Source organism: Camelus dromedarius, chromosome 7 (assembly GCF_036321535.1).
Source record: "Camelus dromedarius isolate mCamDro1 chromosome 7, mCamDro1.pat, whole genome shotgun sequence".
NCBI classification, from domain to species: Eukaryota; Metazoa; Chordata; class Mammalia; order Artiodactyla; family Camelidae; genus Camelus; species Camelus dromedarius.
The window spans coordinates 33,765,630-33,790,205 of NC_087442.1; the positions used below are offsets into that span (position 1 = coordinate 33,765,630).

General features: G+C 35.2%; 1 protein-coding gene across 11 annotated transcripts in view; it reads left to right on the forward strand.

The window, feature by feature from the left end:
* IMMP2L (inner mitochondrial membrane peptidase subunit 2) overlaps positions 1-24,576 on the forward strand; it is a 929,241-nt gene that overhangs the window by 252,811 nt on the left and 651,854 nt on the right. Inside the window, exon 5 of one of the 11 annotated variants that reach the window (XM_064487437.1) lies at positions 15,220-16,261. The exons of the other annotated variants lie outside the window; for them this stretch is intronic. Coding sequence (XP_064343507.1) covers positions 15,220-15,274 — 55 coding nt within the window. The 3' untranslated portion in view covers positions 15,275-16,261. Of the gene's footprint in view, positions 1-15,219; positions 16,262-24,576 lie in introns of those variants that run through there. 11 annotated transcript variants of the gene reach the window in all.

Consider the following 24,576-nt stretch of genomic DNA (forward strand, 5'->3'; position numbering starts at 1 on the left):
CAGAAATTTCAACACAAAGTTAAGATTTCAGTTCAATACACTGCTCAAGAAAATGTAGCCCAGGTGTAGGAGAAAAAATATTTAATAGAATATATTTTGAACGGGAAGAGGCTTTCAGTTATATAGTTTATTCAGTGTTCAGGGACAGTTGGAGAAATATATGCACGTGAATTTATGTGGGAAGCTGGCTGTCAGCTGAGCTGTGTGGAAATGAATCTGCCTTAAACTGTTTTCTGCTAAAATAAGTAACATTTTAGAAATATTGTCTATCGCTTTAGGTTAGTGTTAAATTATCCCCGCAGCTCTCTGAAACTCTTCAAGTTAATAATTGTTTCCAGTGATCTGTAAATAAGCTTGCTTTAAACAATTAACCCTTTGGCTTGTTTGTATGTAAGACTTAGGTAACAAAAGATGGGAAGTTGATAGGGTCAGTTCAGGATATCAGTGTCCTCGCCCATTGGTTTCTACCCTGAGTATCACGCTGCATAGCTGTGGGTACCAACGACTTGCCTCTGGGAGATTTATCATTTTCTCCATCTGATCTACATTTACCATGACTTAGGAACTGCTGCTTCAATACTGGCAGGAGGCTGGGGTGGACAGCTGCTTCTATACACACAGTCCCTGGCATTAGGGTAGAGGGGCAGCCTCCCTGTTGACCACATGAATTTTCTCTGGATGCCTACCTTACTGTCTAATCTTCTCTGTAACTACTTGGTCAACTTCTGGTCTATCAGTTCTGGGTTCTGGTTTGTAATTAATTCATGACTAGTGCTGGTATCCAGCCCTAAATTTCCCATCCATAATTGAATTCCTGTTGAGCAGAAACCTAAACAATTCCTGCCCAGAGGATTAGTTTCTTCTGGGCAAGTTTTCCAGAAGTACATTTGCCAAGAGCATACATATAAAACAAAACAAAACAAACAAAATCTCCATCTATTGTTTCCAGCAGAAATGATTTGGAAGCATCTTTCCTACCTAAAGGATTAGAATCTTGGGCAAGCTGATAGACCTGAATCTGGATCTCTTTATTAGAGGGATGAAGCTTTTTATTCCTACAGTTTGATGATAACTCAGTGCCCTTGTTCATTCAGTGCCATTCTTTTTAAAGTGAGATCTCTTTAAGAAGTCTCATTTTAAGAAGGAACAGGTAAAAATCAATGAATTATACTTTGAGACTAATTTTTTTTCTAGTTTTCTGTGTTAATATGTGGATATTTCACTTTAAGTGTTAATAGTTTATTAGTTAGAAATGCATTTGGGGATTTTATTAAACTTAGAAGCTGACCGTGGAGAATCACAGTGGTACTTACTATATCTGGGAATATACTATCACCAGAATCATTTTTAGATAAAACCTATGTGTTCTACCTTTTAAACGTCTCTTTTTACTAAGGTTACCAGTGATTTCCATGTTGGTAAATCCAAAGAACGAGTCTTAATCCTCATTTTTCTTGACCATCAGGTAAAGACACTGATGATCATTCCCTCTTCCTTGAAATAACTTTCTTCACTTGGTTTCTGGTGAAGCCACACTGTCCTGGTGTCCCCCTTACTTCCCTAGCCACTCCTCAGTTGTCTACCCTGTTCTTCCTCCTCTTTCTGATGTCTAATCATTGGAGTGTTCCAGTGCTCAGGGCTTGGATCTCTTCTCTAATAGCACTGAGTCTCTTGGTGATTTCATCCAGGTTCATGATTTAAAATACCGTCTATATGCTGTTGAATCCCAAATTTTTGTCTCTATCCCAGACTTCTGTCTTGAACTGCAGACTCATATATCCAGTGGTCCATGTGTCATCTCCATTTAGATGTCTGATTAGAAGTCCAGAATATCCAAAGCAGAGTTCCCGATCATTCTTATGAAACCTGCTTCTCCCAGTCTTCGTTATTTCAGTAAATGCTATTTTATTCTTCCAGATTTTTAGACTAGAGAACTTGAGTTTATGTTTGACTCTTCTCTTTTTCTCATACTCCATATCTAATCAGTCAGCAAATCTTGTTGGTTGTATCTTCAAAATATACCCAGATAATAGGTGTTTTTTTCACTACCTCTACCTCTCCAAACCACCATCATCTTTCACCGACTTATTATAACAACTTTCTAACACACGTCTCTGTTTCTGCCCTAGGCACCCTGTTCTTTTCTCAAAACACCAGTCACAATTACTATGTCACTTTTTTGCTCCAAACACTTCAGTGGTTTCTGATCTCTCTCAGTAAGTGTCAAGGCCTTACAACAGCTTATAAGGCACTATAATTTCAGCCTCTCATTTACCACTCTGAACTCATCTTTTTATGACTCTATTTCCAAGCATGATGCCCAGCACACCACTGGCCTCCTTGCTGTTCTTCTCTGAGCAAACATGCAGGACTAGACTGACATATCTACATGAATAGAGATCATGAATCAGAGATCTTTCCCAGGATTACTCTATTAACTGATGTCTGCAGTACTGGCAATTAAAAGGCTTAGACTAACTGGAGGTCCAAGATATCAAGGGCAGTTTCCAAGGTCCTTCTCCCTGTGGGCCTGATGCTCTGGCTTAGAACTGATCAGATATCCAAGTGGGGTTCATGAGATTACCTGAGACAGAAGGGGTATTTAAATCATGAAACATCTCCATTTTATACTCCAGGGAGTTCTATCTGTACATGATACAGCTATGATACATATCTGATATGATATGGTATGATACAGGGAGACATACCTCATAAATCTTAGGTTCTATTTACTATAGATAATCCTGAGGACATCTTGCTGTAGGCATTTCAGAGGGTGTCTCTTCCTCCTGGGTAATACCATCCATCTACTTGTTCAGAAGTCTCAATAGCAAAGGGTTTAGATAGTTATCTTCCTTCTCTGCACCCTCTTCAAACCCTTCCCCATTCCCCATGTTCCTTTCCCCTGCCCCTCACCCTTCCTCCCACTCAGGGAAGCACAGTCTTGCTAAGGGTCGTTGCCCTTGCTCTTCTATGTTAGTGAAATGCTCTGGACCCATGTGTTCTCATAGCCTGCTCCTTAACTTTCTTCAGATCTTTACTGGCCTTCTTGAGATTTCACCTCCACTCTGTGATACATTCTCTTTCTCTTCCCAGCCTTTGCCCTTGTGTACTTCTTCCTATCTGAAATACTATTATTTCATTTATTCACTTTGTTTATAGATTATTTGTGCCATTAGAAAATAAGTTCCATGAAGGTTGAGAATTTTGTTCACAGCCATACCCCTAGTGCCCAGAACAGTACTCCCCAGTGGTGGGTGCTCAGTTGATGCTGGTGAATGGATTCCTGTTTCTCCTTCCCTGCTATCACTGCTATGGCCAAGGACCTTATCCTTTCTCACGTTGATGGCTGTAGTCATCTCCTAGCCAATTTCTGGCATATTGTTTCCACTGTGCTCTTTGTAAAATATTTGTAATATTATTCAGTGGCTCCCCACAGTCTTCAGGATAAATTCCATGTTCCTAAGCATGACACCCAAGGCTCTGCTTAATTCTCTGCCTTCATTGCTGTCTGTCTCTCACTCACACTTATGTGCTTTCCCTTCATTTTGTTCCTGAATTTTTGTGTCTGAAATGCCTCTCTGAATCATCTGAATAACTGGCTCCTTGATGATTTAGCCTAAGGCTCTTTCCTATCGTGTTTCACCTTATTCCCTTTTGTCTAAATGTTATTCTCCCATAGCAGCCATGCCTGCCTCTGCATCAGTGTTTACACATTATGGAATAATTGTCCTTAAATGTATATGTCTTATTCAGTAGACTTCAAGCTTCTTGAGTTCTATTCCTTTTGTATCTCCAAGACATTTGGTAATCCAATTCATAGTGGGCCCTCAAAGCGTGTTGAATGAATGAAGCTCTAAACCAACCAATAAAGGACATTTAGGTAGGTAGGAGCTTTAAAAACTACTTTGACTTGATGACACAAGACAGAGAAGACCATCCCCTTAATCAGGTCTTGTAGTATACACAAGGTAGTATACACAGAGCAGCAGCTAAGCAGGTACCCCTGCAGGGATCACATCTGGAAGGGAAAAGGTGTTGCTGGACTTGGTGAATGCGCAGGGAGTATTATGCCCTGCATTTCTTTCAGAGTGCAAAATTCTGAGAAGGGAACTTTGAAGAGGAGACTTCGTCATCTTTATCCCAACCTTAAAGGCTCTGGACAAATTGGCCATACTTAAATCCTTGTAATATTATTAAATAGGTCAAGGTAAACAAGTTCATAGAAAAGTTTTGACCCATGATCTCGTTATATTATACTGCGAGTCAGGTATTGACTAGAGAAGGGCACATTTTCCACTGAGATTCACAACTCTTGGCTTCCTAGAATTTGTGTTCTTGACTCTCAATTTGTCATTTCCAACACTATCATTTTTTAACCCCATGTGTGTTTACACTGAGATCAAAGATCAATAAAAATAACAATTTAAAAATTATCATTTATCTACTGATTTATTAATATAGGCTGGTGTGTTTTATTAAATCCATACACAGGGGAAACCTGAAAGGGTAAATTGGGAAAGTCTATAATGTAATGCATTTTTAAAATATAATTTATTTTCCTGTAATTTGTAATACCCATTTCAACTTCATAGTTCTTGAGGGAAAACAATCCCTTCCTCTATATTTCACATAAAAACAACTATTTCTTATATTTTTTTTAAAGTAATGTGATCTATTATGATTAAAAGTTTCAGGGAACAGGCTTACAAAGTATAGAAAAGTACTGTTATGAAAAGAGCCTTTACTGATACAGATCTTCATATTGCCTTATAGATGTTACCCCCAACTATCAAGTCATTATTTTGCTTCTTTAGTTAACATGGTCTTTTTAGATCGAGTCCAAAAATGACCTAAACAGATTCAACTCTGTAGTGAACTGGCCAGGCGGCCAGTAGAGCTAGGTCTCAGTATTGCAGAATTCAGGTTACAGTTTAGGTAATGGTTTTCTCAATTATCTACTAGTATTCATAAATATAAGTATTGAAAAACAGAATTTTAACATGTTAATTTAAGAAATAAACTCTTATTTATAAAGCTGGTATTTTAAAGGGGATTATTATAAATATGAGCCATTACATAGAAGATACACAAACATAAGAAGGTACTGGGTGATTAACTGAAGTCTTTTCTGCTGGTCTGTGAACATTTGTTAACAAATATTTGTATTTTATCCTTGAATTTGTTTTCAATCATTTCTTTTTCTTCTCAAGTATGTATGTGGTACTTCATTGTAATCACCTCATGTTTGAGGGATGAGAAGTTAACTGATATTTAATTTCTCCAAATATTTGCTTCATTCACATTTGTGATAGAAGGAAGCATATAGGAACAAATCTTAGTTATCATTATTTTATTGATGTTCCAAGAATTTATTTATTAGCCTTCATGCAAAGTTGTGGGGTTTAGCAATAATACATGATTCTGCTGGAAAAACGTGCTTTGCTTAATTATCGATTCACATGTCCTTTGGAAAAAGATGTTTTAAAGATGTATAGTCATCTATTTTGTACCAGTGTAATCATTCACTGTGTTGTTTAAGCAAATAAGCTAGTTTAAATAAGCTTATAATGAGTTTTTAATTTATAGAGAACTGAATCAGCAGGGCAAAGAGAGGTGCAAAGTCTTAAAAGAATTTGCCTTGTATAATAATTGAAGAATCACTTGAGTAAAATCCCCACAGAACTAGCTTTTGTTGGACGAAAGAATGCAACTATATTAAAAATTAATACTTCAGTGTAATATGAAACCAGTGCTGCCTGAATTATTATGTGCCAAATTAGGTTGCTGTAAACAATAACAAAGTGGGTGACTGTGCAAATGAAAGCACTGAGTTATTTAAACTTGCAGTAGCATGTCTAATGAGATGCAGTGAAAGCAGAAAATGTTTAATTTAGGAATGGGTGACCTGAATCAATCTGTCCTACACAATGGCAGTCTTTGGATTAATTTTTAGTTAAAACAAAAATAACTGAATAATCACCCCTATTAATCTATAATATGGACTATTTCATATTATCCTCTTTTAGTAAAGAGAAATGGCATCTTTCAGTGAGAATTATTATGAATTCCATGTGAAACACTGCCAACCAAATTAAGTCTTGGTTTTCTCCTTTGAGAATCTGCAAATTCTTTGTTTCTTTCTGATTGGATTGTATTAAAATCATCATCTAATCAACACCTTGAAGGGAAAACTTGTTTTGATGTTTGTCTGGAATATAATAACGTAAGTCTAGTCTATTTTTATAAATAGTAGGTAGTTTAAATGGTTAAATTAAAATGATGGACTCTCCTCATATTTAGAAAGATCTTTGGGGTTGATAATCTACCCAGATAATTTTCAGTTACGTACCTGAAACTGCTGCTTGCCCTTGTGTTTTCTGTCTTGTAGATGCATCACAGTTAAGGTATTTTGAAAAATTCTTTCTCAGAGGGTGTGAATTCAGTGTATGATAATTTGTTTTGGCAATTCAGGGCAGAGAGATGAATTATTAAAGTGCCACTTTGCATCACTTGAGGGATACTCAGTCTTACGAGTTTCCTGTGACATGGAAAACCACTATATACTTTTACTCAATGTTAAAAATCTTTTCTCTTGAGGCAACCTGGTCCTCTATGATCAATGGACATAAAGTGAACATCTGTGTGAGAATGAGAAGCAGCAAGTAACTCTTAAAAAAGAAACTACTTGCTTGTAAAAGTAGAGTGCAGTTTACTGTCTTAGTCTTCCTTCAGTGAGAGCTTTCCTTGATATATCTTATTCATTTGGAGTTGGTTTCCAAACTAAATTATAAAAAGAAAATAACATGCACCATCTTATTCAGTGAACCAAAATGTGTCCCTAATGTCATGCTTGTAACCACTTTAGTGGTAGGAATGTTACCGTATTTCTTTTTCACATCTGAATTCTGTACAAATATGAAAGTATAGTGGTTTTAGAAAATATTGAATATTAGAGTCAAAACATTTTTCAAATTCAAAAATCAGTATAGTTCATAGGTGTATCAGTTGGAGATGTGGACCATTAAATCTGTTTGGTTTAAAAGCAAAATGAAGTTTTACATGAGCTGTTTTGCCACTGTAACTTTGGTAAATAAAGGTTTTTTTAATTAAAAACTTAATTAGCATAATACTTTGGAACAGGAGAACAGCAGAAGATATTTTTTATGAGCTTGCTAGAATATTATCTAAATTAAGGCACTGATTCTTGTTTTACATAAAAATAATCTCACTTTTCACAACAAACAGCAGGCAATTGTATAAATCTTATTGTATAAATCTCTATACTTTGATTTCCTTTTGGAGAGAACATTTTTCATGATTTATTCTTTTAAGTGATGAGGCTTTAGACTGTGACAGCTATTGAATATCTCTGAAAAATAGAAAAAAATGTCAAAACCATTTATTGTTTCCAGAAACATTTCTTAGTAATTGTGGCTTTGAATAATAGAATGCAGATAAAGCTAGTTTGTGGGGGTTATTTTCAGGTTGGAAACAGCATATAAATAGATAACCTTTCTTGAAGAGAATTTTAATATTTAGCCAAAACGTTTGGACACTAATTATTCCAGGATGCTCTTCTGTACTCTGATTGTTCTAGAAATGCTCATGTTAACCAGAGGATGTGATTTTTAAATTAATAGACTTCAATTTAAATCCTGCCTCATTTATCCATGGCTCCTTAAGTTTTTAGATCCTGGACATTACTGCTTACCTTCTTGAGCCTGGTTTTCTTCTCTTATAAACTGGTGTTTTTATAATCCATAACTCACAGGGTTTTATTAGGGTAAAAAAGACATAAATGTGAAAGGTTTTGTTAACTATACACTATAATAATGTTATATATTATTATTATTATTATTATTAGAAGTTTCTTTGGAAGGAAAGCCATAGTGAATCATTGTAAGTGGAAAATTTCTCTGTAAAATGAATGATCACCATTTCTTGCTCTCTCCCACCATTCCTTTGTTCCACTAATTTTATGCTCTAAAATTTTCAAACACTGTATTTAAAATTGTGTCTGTAAATATTGTACTTGTAATATATTTGAGAATGAATTGTCATCTCGTGGAAAAGATGGTGTTCAATTTATGGTTGAGGTTAATTTTCTTTAATTATGATATTTACATTTTTCTGGAAGAAAAATTAGTGTATCAGTATTGGCACACATGTTGCTCACTGTGGGAGGAATTGTTAAAAATGTATCAGTAATAGGCTTTTAAATTGCCTCCATGTCTTTTCATGGCTTGATAGTGCTTTTTTTTTTTTTTTTTAGTGCTGAATAGCATTCCATTTTCTGGATGTACCACAGTATATTTATTTATTCACCTACTAAAGGATACCTTGGTTGCTTCCAAATTTCGGCAATTATGAATAAAGATCCTGTAAACATCTGCATGCAAGGTTTTGTGTGGACATAGTGGTTATTATTTTGGGTAAATAATGAGGTACTTGATTGCAAGTATTTGCAGTCAATTACAATGATAGGTAAAACAAACTTTGAATCCCAGTTGAGCAAAATATTATTCCCCAATAAAGAATTGCATTATTCTCTTCAGTAAACCTACATTACAAAATTAATCAATCTCATTATTATACTTGGGTTTTTTAAATGAAAATGTGTGGAAATGGAAAAAAAATGCACTGGTAGAGGTGGTTACAAAGTTGGGGTTGTTGGAGGGCAGGTGGAATTGCTGGTAGAACTGGAAGTTTCATCAGTCCAGAATTACTTGATGTGTTAGTTTGGAATATATATTAAAATTTGAAAGTGGTTATATATGGTTATTGGATCATGGGTAATTAAACATTTTTACATTATATTAATTGAATTTCATTTGAGACTTGCATATGTGTTTGCTATCTAAAATTAGTATTGATAAAGAGCTGAAAATTATTTTCCAGAAATAAAATATACAGACTAGATAAGTATTTGTATGTAGCTTGATTTTTTTTCTTTTTGCCTATAAAATGTTAATGCATTAGACTCATTATGTATCCAATAAATAGTATTAGGTATGCTGATGGCCCACCCTGAGTAATAAAATAGTACAGTATTGGGTAGTAAAATGTCCTATTTCAGAGGAGTTTTTCATCCATGAAATAGCATCCCTGTGTTTATTTCTGTTTACCAGATCAGAGATTGATAGGTGAAAACAAAAATGTTCCATAATGGTTATGATCCATATTTGTAAGCTTTCCTCCTTGTAGATTTGCATTTATTTGAAAGCTTTTAAGATCATTCCAGAAAGCTTCAGACCATCCATTTTGAGATGATAAAATTCAAATCAAATAAAGGCAAATGGATTTCTTTCCAAATGAGAACTAGTTAACTTATTTTTCTCTACCGTTAATAACCACCAAAGTAAGTTTTAAAAGCCTTTATGCCTCAAAATCTCTCCTAATGAGGGTATTTGAGGGAAGAAATGCTTAACTCAGATCAGAGATAACTTGATACTTGTATTCTGCATCTTAATGAAAAGGTTCTAATGGTCTTGCAATTTGTGGAGTTAGATAATTTCTGCAAATGTTTTTCTGTGATACATCGGTGTTTTGAGAAACATTAATCTAGTTTCTATTATTTAAAAATAATGTATTTCATATAAGAATCTTGATTTCTGGTTTTCTTTAAATGTTAGATCAGGCCATGCTGCATCTAAAATTCTTCCTGGTAGTTGGTTTTGGGAGCTAAGTTAACACTGCCTTCTCCCCACTTGTCCTGTTCACTTCCCTACATTCCTTGCCTGGTTTCCAAGTGCATTTGATTTTGTGAGCTTCAGCCTATTTATACTTGTCTGACTTAAGATAATGTATATGGCAGTTTTTGAGGCCCTTAATACACATTGATACCTATTTTTTGATTCTCCAGTAACAAATTTGAACCCTAATTAATTTGATCTTTCTAGAATACAGTCTTTAGATTCCTCTGACTAAAGTCCTTTGAGGGATTCCCTCCTCAGATCCTTGATGTTGCTTTTCAAGACCTTGGCCTTGTCTTTCTCTAAAGGCCTTTGTTTTCTGATGGTCCCTAAAGCCAAACAGAATCACATGTAGCTTCCCGTTACCTCTAAGCCTTGCACATTCTGATGTCTGAAGCACCCTCCTACCTTATTCACTTGGCTTACACGTTCTTCTCCTCCCCCTTGGACAGCCCTCCTCAAGCTCACTCTTCCCAGCCTGCCTGCCAACCCTGGCCCAGGGCCCTTAAAGACCTGGTTGGTGCCAACTTTGCTGCACTCCACACCTACTCACTGTGCCTATGAATAGTCATTTAGTAGATAGTTCTTAAGTTGTTTTTGATGCCACTTACATATCATAATTCCTTGTAGCATTGAACTTCAGGTAGTTTACATTTGGGGAAATACTTCATGTCAGTTGAGGAATGACAGATTCCCACCCCACCCCCCAAGTCCTGCTTTTTCCTCATACCTGCATCTCCCATAAATACTCTGGGGGAGACCTTTATCACACAGAATTTTATTGAATTACAAGTCTTTTATCTCCCATATTCTCTTTTTTTTTTAAACTATATTTTTCACTTAGGATAAAATTGGAAATATTTGTAGAAATTACAGGAAGCTTAGGCAATACTAATAAAATTTGTGGAAGTTTTTAACTCTCATATTATTTTTACTTTCAAAGAAAGCATTTCACAGATTCAAACTAAATCTTCTTATAAATAATGACATTATCACTCTTGGAAACTAGTAACTTTTAAAACATGACTCTTTTTTAGAGTAATACTTTACAGAAAACACCATTTTCTAATGCTCAGGACTTAAAAAAAAAGTTCATGCATCTGAAACAATATCAAAAGATATCTCAGAATAATTATCTGCATATTGTGCCAATGTTACTGATCTTAAATAGACTCTTCATGGGTACTCAAAAAAAGAATTTTAATTTAAATACTCAAAACACCCAATTCAGTCTTGGCTTCAAGCCTAATGCAACACTGGAGCCACATATAATTCATTGGAGGCTGGTATTCTTTTTCTCTCCTGCCATCCCAAATTATTCCCTGCCTCTATTCCCTTTTCCAATGGTGATGTCTAATAACCTTTATCTTCTCAAATCAGCTATTTAAAATATCCTTAGGACAGCATTTAGGGTGCTTGTTCAACTTCCATAATACTTTGTATCTCTGTAATCTGTTTGCCAAGTCTGAGATTATACTGCCCAGTTCAGAATTTTTTTTTCATTGGCGTATTTCTAATAGCCCCTATACCCAAACATTCATAAACATGGGTGTGTGTGCGTGCACGTGCGCACACATGCACACACACACACTTACTTGGATTTTATTTCCCTGATTTGTTGATGATGCCTGCCCTTTACATGATGCATGATGGTGCCTACCACCAACTGCTTCATTTGAATCCAATCCTGAGAGAGAGATTCCTGCATGTGAATTTGGAATGGAGAGGAACATCCTTCTTCATACTCTTGAGTGACCTACTTTAAGAAGTGATGATGGGTAAGAGTCTGAGATATGTTCTCTTCTCCTTTTGTTAAAGCACATTCTGGTTCTCCTTTTTATTCATGTCACAGCTTTCACAGAAAAGAGGATGTTTTGTTAGGAGAGAGAGTACTAGGTGGGCCATCAGAGATGACCTTGTATTAGGGAATAAAACTCATGAAGAAAGAGGTGACAAGGTGGTATTACATTTAGATGTCAGATGGAAGTTCAATAGAAATAGTGTTGTCCCTCCAAATGGATAGTTTTTATCTTTAGAAGCAGTTTGTAAATTTTTAGTAACAAGAAGCAGATGTATGGAGCTGAGTCTTTTACTTCTCTAAAACTGAAAATTTTACTTCTCTAATGCATGTGTTTCCTGTTGAATAGGATTGCAGCCAATACATGAAGGACTTTAAGATCTGTTAGTGTAGACATTACTAGTCAATGCAAGAATATCAGCTTTAACACCTTGAGCATTTACTAGTGCAGTGTGCATTCCTGACAATGTGCTTCAGTTTTATCAGATTTTAATTCTATAGGAGATTTAGATGGAGGACTACTAGTGGTAGTCAACACTTTCAGCATAATAAGTATTTCATAATGCAACATATTAATAGCTAAGGAATATTCATAAATTTATTTCTCTTTCCTGTTTGGAAAAATTCTAACATATTCATGTTATTCATCTCTCAAGTTTGCTCTCCTTCAGTCAGCAGTCAGTATCTAGTTGTGCCGTTGGCTTTGGTTGAGTTGAAGGAACATTTAGAGTGGTCATCTGACATGTTTGACAATTTGGTGATTCACAAGTCCTTCAGAACTAAAAGGAATGGTTTAAAAAAAAAAGATCCCAGCCAGCTCATTTGTGTAATGTGAATGGCTCCCTAGGTGAAATACAGCTGATGCAGAAAGGACACAGGCAGTTCAGGTGAATGAATTGTTTTCTGTGATCTGGTAGATTTTTTCACCACTCCAGTAACTGCTTTCCCCACTGTTCCTTTATCTGGGCCCCTGAATTGTGAAGTATTGTTGTCATGTGGTCCCCTTTTGTTTTCTTTTATACTGTTGAGTTGGAGCTATGAAAGGCAGCTTCATTTATTGTTGAGTTGAATCAGAATGACTGCAATTACGCAAACAAATTGGACTTCAGTTAGGAAGGCTTTGTCAAAAATAATATTGGAAGAGATTGGATTCTTTCCTAGCTGATAGACTTCAGCTCTACGTGAAAATCAGTGTCTCAAAAGGATTGATTTATTGCTGGTCTGAGTGTATGCTGAGCACTATACACCTGTCCTCATCCAGCTCTGTTTTGCTGGCTCTATTTCCGTAAGGTATATTCAGCAAAAGTTTGTGTTAAAGGAAACAAATACTGTGTTTTCTGAATGATTATTTTCATTTTAGCCACCACTTTAAAAAAATCAGTTTCACGACACACAACTCTCTCAGTGAATACTTCCTCATGATCTGGAAAGAAAACCTATTTTAGAGATTGGTTGAGGGCATTTTTCATGGTTGGGTCAGGTAAATCATATTTTCCACAAACAATGTTAGGATTTTTTAAAATTTAACAACATGTTTTTGCTATAGGCTTCAACTACCTCAGCAATACTTGCAAATGCCTCTTTTCATTGATTGTAAAAAAAATTTTTTTCTTCCATTAACGTGTATTTAATTCAAGTTATTTGGTTCCATAAATCATTTGGAGACAGCAAGTCTGGTAGTTTCCTCTTTGGTGGAAAAGATGTGTGTGTGTGTGTGTGTGTGTGTGTGTGTGTGTGTGTGTGTGTATACACACATACACTTATGTGTATATACTTTATACTTATGTATAAAGATAAAAGTGAAAACTTAGCATACATTGGACTAGATCTTGGTCCTTAATTCGAAATGCCCTGGCAAATAGGACTTTGCTTCCTTGATTCATAAATGCTGTTGTGATCAGTTACATTTCATCAGTAAGAATCATTTCATGTAAGTAGACTGAGTTGGCATTAATTTTTTTATACATTGTTGTTTTTTTGCTAGACACTTTACATATGTGATTTAACTTGAAGTAAATATTATCTCCATCTTTACAGATGAGAAATTTCACACTTAGAACGGTTAAATGACTTACTCACAAATCACACAACTAGTAAGTTGTAGAGCCAGAATTTACATCCGTGTCTAGCTCTGAAGCTTAGTTATTTCATTTTTGCCTTTGACTCATTGTCCTGTGTAGAGAGAATGTTTTTACAAAGCAGATTGTATTTTTAATTTGATACATAATAGGAAACAGTGGTGAATGTATTTAAAGTGACTTTTTCCCCCAAAGATCTATTTATGAATTAGAATTATTGTTCATTTTCTTCAAATGAGGCATACCCATAGTGACTTGCAGTATATTAACAGATGATTTTGATGAATGCACTGCTATTGGTAATGTTCAAAAGCATATTAATAGTTTTTAGAAAGTCAGATACAAATGTCAATTAAATATTTGTTGATTTCAAACATAGAAACATAAGCTATCATTATCCTAAGGTATTTCAAGCAAGAGATCACGCATAACGCTCTAGGACTGACCTGTGCCGGATGTGCTCAGTTATTACTATACCACATGTATTTTAGGTGCTCTGTGGTTTGCATTTCAGAAACATTTAGTGTTTATAAGACAGAAGGTCTGGGTAAATCTGATGTCTAATGTGACATTGATCAACAGTTCATGGTGGCAGAGACTTAGGAGTGGGGGTTGGAATGGGAATGATGATGTTTAATTTTTCTGACATGAAACTAGTCTGCTTCAGAGAGAAATTTAGCACAGCTAATTGGAGTGACTACCAATGCGATAAATTAGGTCCATAGTATAGACCTGTGAGTATTCACCTTGACAGCAACACCAATGTGTTAAAGTAAAATGGAACTGTCCCTGACATGACATGATGAGATTGTCATAGATACAACACATTGTGCAGTTTTTCTTTTAATTACCGTAAAAAAACAAAATCATGTTTTGCAGCTGGTCCTTCTTCATTTTCATTTGCCTTGACAAAATCTCACACCTAGGGGTTTGAAACATGACAGACAACAGGTGTTAACCTGTATCTAATAATTGACTGTCGTTTCTGTCCTTCCTTTAAGAATTGGCTATGTTGTAAACATCTGTAACACTAATCAAGACAGCCTTTTTTCCTTACGTGTTAAATGCTTTCTAAACCATGGTTAGATTATATGTCTGAATGAAATTACAAACTTAAGTAAGTCAAGTTATTAAATTACTCTTGCTTGAAGAATAGATTTTAAAGGAATGATGAATTTCAGTCAGTTTCAGTGCAGCTGGCAAGCAGCCATTCATTACGACCTAGCGTGACATTGATTTTTGACTAGAAGGAATGGAAACATAGCAGTAACTGTGCATCCTTAAGGAAATATTCTATATTATTGATGTACTTTGTTTCCTTAAAAGCTGCTACCAAAACTTTATTCAAATTGAATTTTGATTGGACTAATGAGGAAATCTATTCATTGTTGAAATCAAAACATTCATTATTGTGAAAATAAGACGCTAATCCGAAACTATAACCTTAGCAACTATATCTACCACTCTTCTGTAAGGACACAAGGTGTTTTATAATAGACAAGACTTCTTGTTTTAAGCAAAAATTACAAAATACACTTAATTACATTTAGTAAGAACACGTGGGCTGACTCACTGTGCAGATTAAATAGACTATCGAAACAAAATAAGTTGATTTGGCTCATTTTTTTTTCTCCTGCATTTTCTCCAGTGATTACTGCTCTCATCTACTTGCCAAATTGATGGGACTTGGCAGTGAAAAATAAGCAGTTGAAAATGTGGGAAATTAAGTTTTCTGAATTTCAAAGAGGATCATCAGAGAAAAAGAGATTACAAAAAGAAATGGTCTTAGGTTGGTACATTGCATCATGAGTTGTCTGCTTTCAATCATAATCAACTAGACCTAATTTAAGAGCCCTTGCCTTAAAAGAGAATGTTATTTTTGTTTTCCAGAGCTTGATAAATATGATGGATTTAACTAAGGAGGTGTTTCTAATTTGTACACAATTTGTCTTTGTCTTGTCATTAAGTGTCAGAACCTTAAATTCAAATTGTATTAAAAGCCCGAGAATTAACAGTGGAAAGTAGTACAGTGTTTAATTAACATAAATTAGTCCTTGTTGAAATGAGTGCCTAGGATATTGAATGTTGGCTTTGAGGGCCAATCATACTGAATGCTATTCATAACAAAGTCTGTGTGAGGAAAATAAATGGAGTTGGTTTCAGGGACAGTATGTAGTATTTACTCACAGCTGTAGCTTGGATGACAACTTGGCTGTAGGGTAATGTTGAGTGTAATGAGAATTGGAACCAGTCATTCAAGTTCCAATTGGCAGAGACTTGGAATGAGTCCACATTTGCATATGAGGGAGGATATTCAGGGGCAGAGGCACTAGAAAGGCTGCTGCTCTTTTGGCCGTAGTGACAAGAAGTTTGACTTCTCTTCTTCAGGTAGGTGGGAGGAGAGGGCCATCTTGATCCTTCTCTACTCTTCCCTCACTCCAATAATGAAAGCTACAATGATTGTACTTATGACAGGTACATTACACACATTTCCATTTAATCTTCAGAATAATTCTGAAAGATTGTTGTTACTATGCTTCTTTTTACAAATGTGAAAATTAAGGTGCAGCTTAATCAAGGTCATTCAGCTAATAAGTGGCAAAATTTGGACTCAGACTAGGTCTGTCTGATTATAAAACCTTGACTTTTTCTACCTACCCCACACTATTACAAATTATCAAAAAATGATCAGGATAATTTTGTCTGTAACATGTCTGCATTAGGTCAGCTTTCAACTCAGCTTACATCATAAAAGCTCTTTTTACATACGGATATTTTACCTTCTAAAAGGTCTTTACCACTCCAAAATCCTTCTTTTAGGTCATTTGAGGTGGAGGCTAAAAAGAGAGGCAGCTGTTGAAATTCAATTCCTAGATCAACCCTGGAATCATCCACTGCCCCGTTTTATCTGTCTTTGTAAGCTTGCGTGTTTTATCTGTCTTTGTAAGCTTGCGTGTGATGCTTCCCTGCCTCTTCAATCATCCTGGCTTTTATAATATTAACAGTTATTGAGTGTCTGCTATAAATAAGGCTCTGATATATAGTATTAAATCAATAAATCACAGAAGGTAGAAGAAGAAAAAGGAAGAAAGAAATTAATTGGTTTGGGAAATTGAACATTTCAGAGATAGATTTAGCTTATTCCAGAACTTGCCTTTCCTGTCCATCTCTGCTGTGCTGTCTGTGATGCTTTCCCACGAGCTGATGTCTGTCCAGGTAATGGCTTTTGAGTTCATATATAACTAAGGGATTTTTCCTTTTTTACCCTCTCCATATGAATCAATATGGTAAATTAATTATGATTAATACATGCATTTCTGTGGGATTTGTAAGCTATTTTTGTTGGTGTTTGTGAATTCTTTAATTTGAAAATTCTTTTCCCCTTCACCTTCTAAACTGTTTCTAGTCCCATAGATACAAATATACTGGTAAAAATTCTATATTCTAACTTTCCTCTGAAGTTCTTAATAAGGATAATTACATTGAAGTTTAAATATTTTTTCATATTTTTAAGTATTTAAATTCATATTATTCATCTATAGTTACAACTGTGAAGAAAATAGTTATAGAAATATTAGACATTCATTCATTCCACATTTATTGAATATTTCTTTTGTATAGTGTGTAATATTGAATCTTCATGTGAAAATGATTTTGTTTAGGAGGGAATTTTATTTTTGAAGAGTTTTTCTTCCCGATTTTCCATTTAAACTTGTCTTAAGATTCAAATTGACTTCCTAGATGGCATTCTGAAATTTGGCTGTGTTCCTTGTAGAAAAAGTATTATACTTGACAGTTGTATTATATGATACTCCTTGAGAATTCTCAGAAGAGTATTTCAGTTATTTTCAAAGAGTCTACACATAGAGAACTTTTTAATGCACATTGTAACACATGTTTATTCATGGTTCTCTGCCTGACTTTATTTTACTCATCTACTCAGTCATCACTGATTCATTCATTTTCAGTTAATAAATATTTACTAATCCCGTAACATATATGTTGCTTGTGGTAGATAAAATAGCTATGAATAGTTCCCTTACAGTGCTTATACTGTGTTGGGGAAGACAGGTGAAACAAATAAATACACTAAGTAGACAACTGGTGTGAGGAAAATAACAGTGTGTTGTGAGACAGGCAGCAACCCACTTCAGAATGAGCCAGTGGGGGTGGGTGTGCTCACAGGGGAAGTAGAATTGAACAGAGATCTAAGAGATGCTTAAGAGTTATTTAGCTCCATGAAGACTTGGAAGTCTGTGTAAATACAGTTGACCCTCTGTATTCACGAGTTCTGCATCTGTGGATATGGAGAAGCAGCTGTTCTACTCCATTTTATATAATGAACATGAGCATTTGTGGATTTTGGTATCTGTCGGGGGTCTTGGAACCAATCCCCCAGATACTGAGGGAGGACTGTGCCCTGAGGAGGGAAAGAACTGGGCTTTTCAGAAGAATGAAAGAAGGCACATGTGGCAATGAAGAGTAAAGGCTAAAGTTGTGCAAGATGGGGTTTGCCATTTGATGGTTTCCATTTCCAAGGATGAAGTGAAGTTCCTAAGCTTTCATGCATTGATTATCATAGTAGGAAATATACAATGGTGTAAATATCAGAATAATTTCTCTTAAACATTTGAAGAATAGAGATAGCTTGGTGTTGTGTTGGTTGTCAGTTTTTAAATATTTGCAAAGTTAGACAGACCAAGTAATTTGATTGCTGTAGGACTTCTGAACAATTCTTAGTTTTAGTTTTATTACTATTTTTCCCTTTGTTTATGTATGTACACATACATACCATTTATTTATTTAGCTGCTTTTCTTTTAAAGAAATGTTTCTTGTATTGTTTTTTAAAATGTTTAAGAAAATCTCTTTAGATTTTTATTTACTTATCATATCCTTAAAAAGGAAAGGTAGAGTCAGTTTTACTTTATTGAGTTACCTTCTTGCAAAATGAAAGCCTGTTATAAACTGCTAAAATAAAGTCATATTAACCTATGGGTTTTTGGAGGTGTACAAGTGTGATTGTTTCAGGGACAGTCTGTTCCTTTAACTAACAGAGTAACTTTAGTATTTTAATCTAAACGAGCTGCTGGAAGTGACCATATTTTTCATCTGTGGCTTGTATGGTTTCTTTTGTATTTCATTGTCTAAAACTATTACCTCCTTTATTGCGATACTTATTATTATTATTGCAGATTCCAGTTGCATTCACTGGTTAAACTAGCTCTTCTTAAATTCTGCCTTGTGGTCCTAAGTGTTGTCTTGAGAATATTTTTGTCCCACAAGGTGACTTGAAATTCTTTGTTGCTTGGCTACTTTATTCTTTTCACCAGTTTTCTTCACTTGTTTCATGACTAATATTGACTAATGAAAGAACTCATTTTGTTGGCAGGATAAAAGATCAGTTGCATTGAACGCCTGACCAGAGCTCTTTTTTTTTTTTTTAAACCCCAGAGCTGCACTGAGCAGGAAAATGACCTTGGGCAAACCGACATTTCATCCACAGTGCTGTACCCTTTCTTTTTACCACTCTCTAATGCAAGTGACTACAGCTTCAAGTTCATCTCCAGTCAAGCTGGGGTTCTTCATTGTCTTGTACACTCAAGATTTTTAGTATCTCATTTTAAGCTCTGCTTTATTCTTTCTCTAAAACAAAATTTAAATTTATTTTCTCTCTGTTCCTCCCAACTCCAATATATTACTAGTTGACTAATCTGATTACTGCTTAAGGAGAAAGTGTTTATTGGTTCATGCTAATGTCTTTTTTTAAATGCTAATGTATTGCACCTTAATTAATTCTTTCACTGTGTTGAAACCAAAGGAATGAGGAATGCCACAGAATATTATTGTGAGTTGAATTTAAGATATCTAAAATATATACATATTTCATAACTTTTTCTTAATTTACATTTTTTAAGAACTATTTTCAGCTAGATATAGTATCTTTTTAAAAAATGAAATTTTTGCCATTCTGTTATACTACCTAATTGCTATGCCAGATTTCTCATCTGAACTCTGGACTTAAACATCTAATTATCTGCCTGACATCTCCACTTGTATATCTCAAAGGCATCTCAAACTCAGCATGCTCAAGACTGAACTGGATTTTCTGCCAGTGTTTTCTATCTTAGTAACAACTGCAATGCATCCAGTTGTATAAGCACCATGTCTCAAACTTAACCTTGAAACCTCTTGCTACCTCGTTCCTCATATGGCTTCTGCCAGAGTCCTATTGATTTCACTTTCATCCACTCCCGTCCATCTCCACTGACAGCATCTGAGGACTGCTGTGGGCATCAATTAACCAGTGTCTCCTCATGTGCTTAGCTTCACACAACCTTTGGTGCCACCACATCCAAACTGATCGTTTGAAAATTCGAGTTTACTATCATATGAATAGCCTTCATTGTTTCTTCATTGACCTTAAGATGAAGACCAAACTTATTCTTGTGGCCTAAATGTTCCCTAAAAGTCCCTTCCCTGCCTATCTTCCCCACCACCACACCATTTTCATGTAACATCTGAAGTAAAATAATACATGCAAAAAACCTGTAAGTTGTAAAATAATAATAATAATATATAATAATAATAATAATAATAATAATAATAATAATAAAATAAAAAATAAACTGAAAAACCATGAATCTGCCACCCAACTTAAGAATCACAGGCACCCTGTGTGTGCCTCTTCCTTATCTTTATCGTTGCATCTCCTTGCTGAGATGTAACCACTGTCCTGAAGTTTGTGTTCTTATAAACCTTTGCTTTAAAAAAAAAAAAAAAAAGTAGCATGATGGAGGGGAGGAGGGAGAGAGATTGATTTTCTTTACTTATATAGAGCTTTCCCTTACCAGCAATACACTAAAACTGTGTTATTACTGGGTCTACTTGTATGGACATTGGAGGTCGCCCCAAGTTAGTTGCTATGCAACCTGAGATGAAAGTCTTTTTCAGATTTCCTGTACTCACTTAACCATCTCCATTTCAGCTTCATTGACTCCTTGGGTGATCTCTTGTTTTTCTCTCCTCCCATGCCTCGCCCATCTTTGGGATTCTGTATATTTTGTTGTTTTTGTCAGATCTCACCTGCTCCCTGTTAATTTCCATCCATTATTTACTCTCAACTCAGCATTTCTTTTTCAAATAAGGCTTTCTTTATACCCTTTCCTCAGTAACTCCAAGCCTAAGACAGTTTCCTTAGTTACAAATATTTGTACATCTATGTACTCTTTCTTGAGATTGTATCTCATTGTGTAACTGCATAGTTGGTAGTGTGTTTGATTACTGTCTTTCCCCCTCTCTCTCTCTCCCCCCCACCCCCAATCACTAAACTGAGGAAGAGGTATCATAGCATTGTGATATCTTTAGGGCTTGGCCCAGATCCCAGCATCTGAGTGATACACAGTAAACATTTAGTGAAAAAAAAAAAAAAAAAGAATGAGGCAATGAATGAGTAAGTGGGCCACCTCACCACCTCAGCCTCAAGGTTTCTGTAAAATAGAGCTAGTATTGTCCCACATTCGTTTTTTTTTTTTTTTTTTTTTTACAGATAAACTATGAAGCTTAATTATTTCAAGTTACTTGAAATTACACAACACTTTTATGGGTATATTAACACTATCATTAAAACTCTTCATCCTGTTGCTCTTCCTTCTGCATTTCTTCCCTTTTCAATCACTTCTGCAAATCTCTATACAATCTAAAGTATGGAGGACTTTGCTAATGTTTGAGTGGATATCAGACCTCAATAGGTACTTGTGAAGAAGTGAATTGTTTACAAGACAAGAAGCTGCCCTTCACATGTATTAGGTTGGTTGTAGGAATGTTCTAGTGATAAGAACACTGAGCACCAGGTGCCCCTTTTTCCTGATTAAAACAGATGCCCTCAGCACACATTTCTGTGTCTGTGTAATCATATGAAATAAAAACCTTGTCACCCCATCAACTCATTGTTTGTTTTCTATTTGGTGAAGTCTACAGAGATCTTCTGTGATTATGGTTAGGAATTTATTAAAACTTGCAAATCCCTGTTGTTCCATAAAGCTCAAAATAAACCATGTGCTAGCCCATCCCACACTGTCTAGGGTCCTTTTTGGAATTAGATCTAAGAGCTGAGAAAATGTGACACAAAGATTTTTACCCAAGATTATATAATCTTCAGTTCTTTACATTTGGGCTTTTTCTAAGCAAATTTCCCATGTAACATTTCCCATACATTTAGACAAAGCAAATGAAAAAAAAATTGCTTCTGATTGAACCTTATCAAACATTTGCCTTTGAAACGGCAAAGTCTACTGTTGAAAATACACTGTGCACTGATGGTATGGAGTATTTTAACATATGTAACAATTCCTTTTCTATTTTAGTCAAAACCCTGCAAATCCTTTAGTAAGTCCAATTTTATCCCTTACTAAGTCCACTCTTGATGGTAAGTTAAGCACTTAAATGAGACATATTAACCTAGAAAGATGGAAGAAAATGGCAGGAAGAGGGGTGGGGGTGAGGTGGTGTGGGAACCTTTGGAACAGCTGCGGCACATTCAACGGGACCCTTCTTACAGAAATCAAGGATGATTTCTTGATCACGTGACTGTAATTTTCCTACCTATAGCTCATAACAGCAGAACTGGTACACTTGTATCACTATCTTAACCCATAGTTTAGATGCTTTTAATCATCTTGGTATTTGAGATACAAACTACTAGGTATAAGATAAATAATATTGTAAGTGTATTGTACTTCAATAAAAAAGGGGAAAGAATTCTTAAAATAGTAATAATCTGAGTGTTTCAAACAGAAATTAAGAATTATTTGAATCAATAGTTTTTTTTTTAAAGAAGTAAAATTTTAACTATCAAGAATAAATTGTTTCCATTGGAATATGTCTGTCAATAGGTGGAGAAAAATCACTTTGTAATAAAAGTGACTGAGTAGAAAAACTGAAGGTTTGTACACCATTAGTGTATTGGTAAATTGTTAATATTTCAGATATATTACAAATCAGGGCTTAGTGTGACATTAATGGTAGGTAAGTAAAAGAGCATTGCTCATACTTGTTGATTTACCTTCTTGTACTTTTATACTAACTGTTGTGTCTTGGTCATTTTTGAAAGGTGTAAATTATTTTACCTTTTGTTTTTACATATATCCATTAATATTTTTGCAATAGAATAAAATGCCTTTTGCCTAAAATGGCTGAGGCCTTTTGTTAAATTTCTTCTTAAAAATCGATACTTTGTAAGAGAAGAGGCAATGTTTAATCATAGTCTTCCTTTTGCAAATAACTATAGAATATTTATGTATTTTGGACATACTTTCAGGGACAGAAATGCGAACCTTGCTCAAATGAGGAAACTGCATATAAAATTCACCAAACTTGCTCAATGTTTGGTCTGTTTCTAGGGATAGATACAGCTGTGAACTTCAGCTTGTTCCCCAGTCCTCTCATACTTCCAACACATACTTTTGACAGCTCACTTGTGGGATTATGCTGGTCTTGGCTACCTAGTCCCAAGAATCATCAAGAAGCTACCTTCGTCCTTGTGCTTGGAGCTCAATGCTCCTGGCTTTTTTGGGAGATATTTCCAGATTGAGACTTTTTGTTTTTATAGTCCCAAGAATCATCAAGAAGCTACCTTGGTCCTTGTGCTTGGAGCTCAATGCTCCTGGCTTTTTTGGGAGATATTTCCAGATTGAGACTTTTTGTTTTTAGCTTTTTTTCTTTTTCTCCATACAGGGAAATTTCTTCTTGTGGAGCCTGAGTTTAAAAAAAATAACCTACTCTTCTCCTGATACAAATTGATGGAAATAAACTTAGCTGTATCAAGTTAAGTTCTCCGATGCTAGACCTATGTATTCTTGCTCATGTCCCAAATGCTACTGTCCCCACCTTTACAGCTTTTCAATTCTGTAGCTTTTAAATTAAAGCTGTGTGGCTTGTATTTTCTCTTAAATTCAGGAGAAAATTATTTTGTTCTGAAGAAACTTTTTTAAAAAATAAAATGCAAAGATGAAACCATTACAACAGCAGAAAATCTCTTAATGAAAGATTTCCCGATTAGCTTATCTGAAACCTATCCTGATACTATTTCTGATAGATTTCTGTTGCCTAGGGTGAGGTTTCAGTGGAAGCAGTTTAGGAATCTCCATGTGCTGTTGAAACCAAAACTTGTCAAGATAGGTTCTCTAACAAATACAGCTAATGAGAAAACATATTAATAGTAGAAATTTTCAGATATTATTGCAAAGTATCGATTCCCTTTAAATGTTATGAACACTAACCTGGATTAACTTTTAAGTGGGCTACCATGTAATTTATTTTTTCTCACACATGCTGGAATTCTGCTTATGAGAATGCTTTATTGATAATATTTTTAATGTAAAAAGAAGTATTGACATATATACACACTGATCGTCAGATGTCTTTTATATGCTTGCAGTATTAGAAGTGATTTATCTGACTTAAACAGAATTATGAGAACAGTCTTACTAAAGGTTTCTACTCAGTTTTTGTCTTTTTAGGCACTGACTTTATAGACATTGATATGCCATGGGATTCCTTTTTTACTATTGTCCTTGGAGACTTGGCAAAGGAAGTTTTAGGTAGATATGGTTTTGTACAGAACACGTTTCTATGATGTGTGTTTCCTCTTGGGTGCTATAAAAATAACTGACTATTACAGTCTAAGCCTAAAAGAAGACAGGAAGAAAGTGTGTAATGTATCCCACTTCCTTCTTTGTTTATTATTGATTTGGGAAACCTGTATTGACCAGAGTCAGAAGCTTGTGGTCTCTTCAAGGAATGATTTGAGGGAGCAACTGAAAGGGATGAGGATAAAGAAGCAGTGTTAATGGAATAGTGCTGAATAGTGTGAAAATGCCTGTTGGTCAAAATGGAGTGCTGGTGAGAAGGAAATGGCAGTATGGGCTGTTTGCAAGGTGAAACTAGGCAGTTGTGAGTGGTGAGTGCCACTCTCTGGGCTACCAAATGCCAGGGAAGGATGTCTGG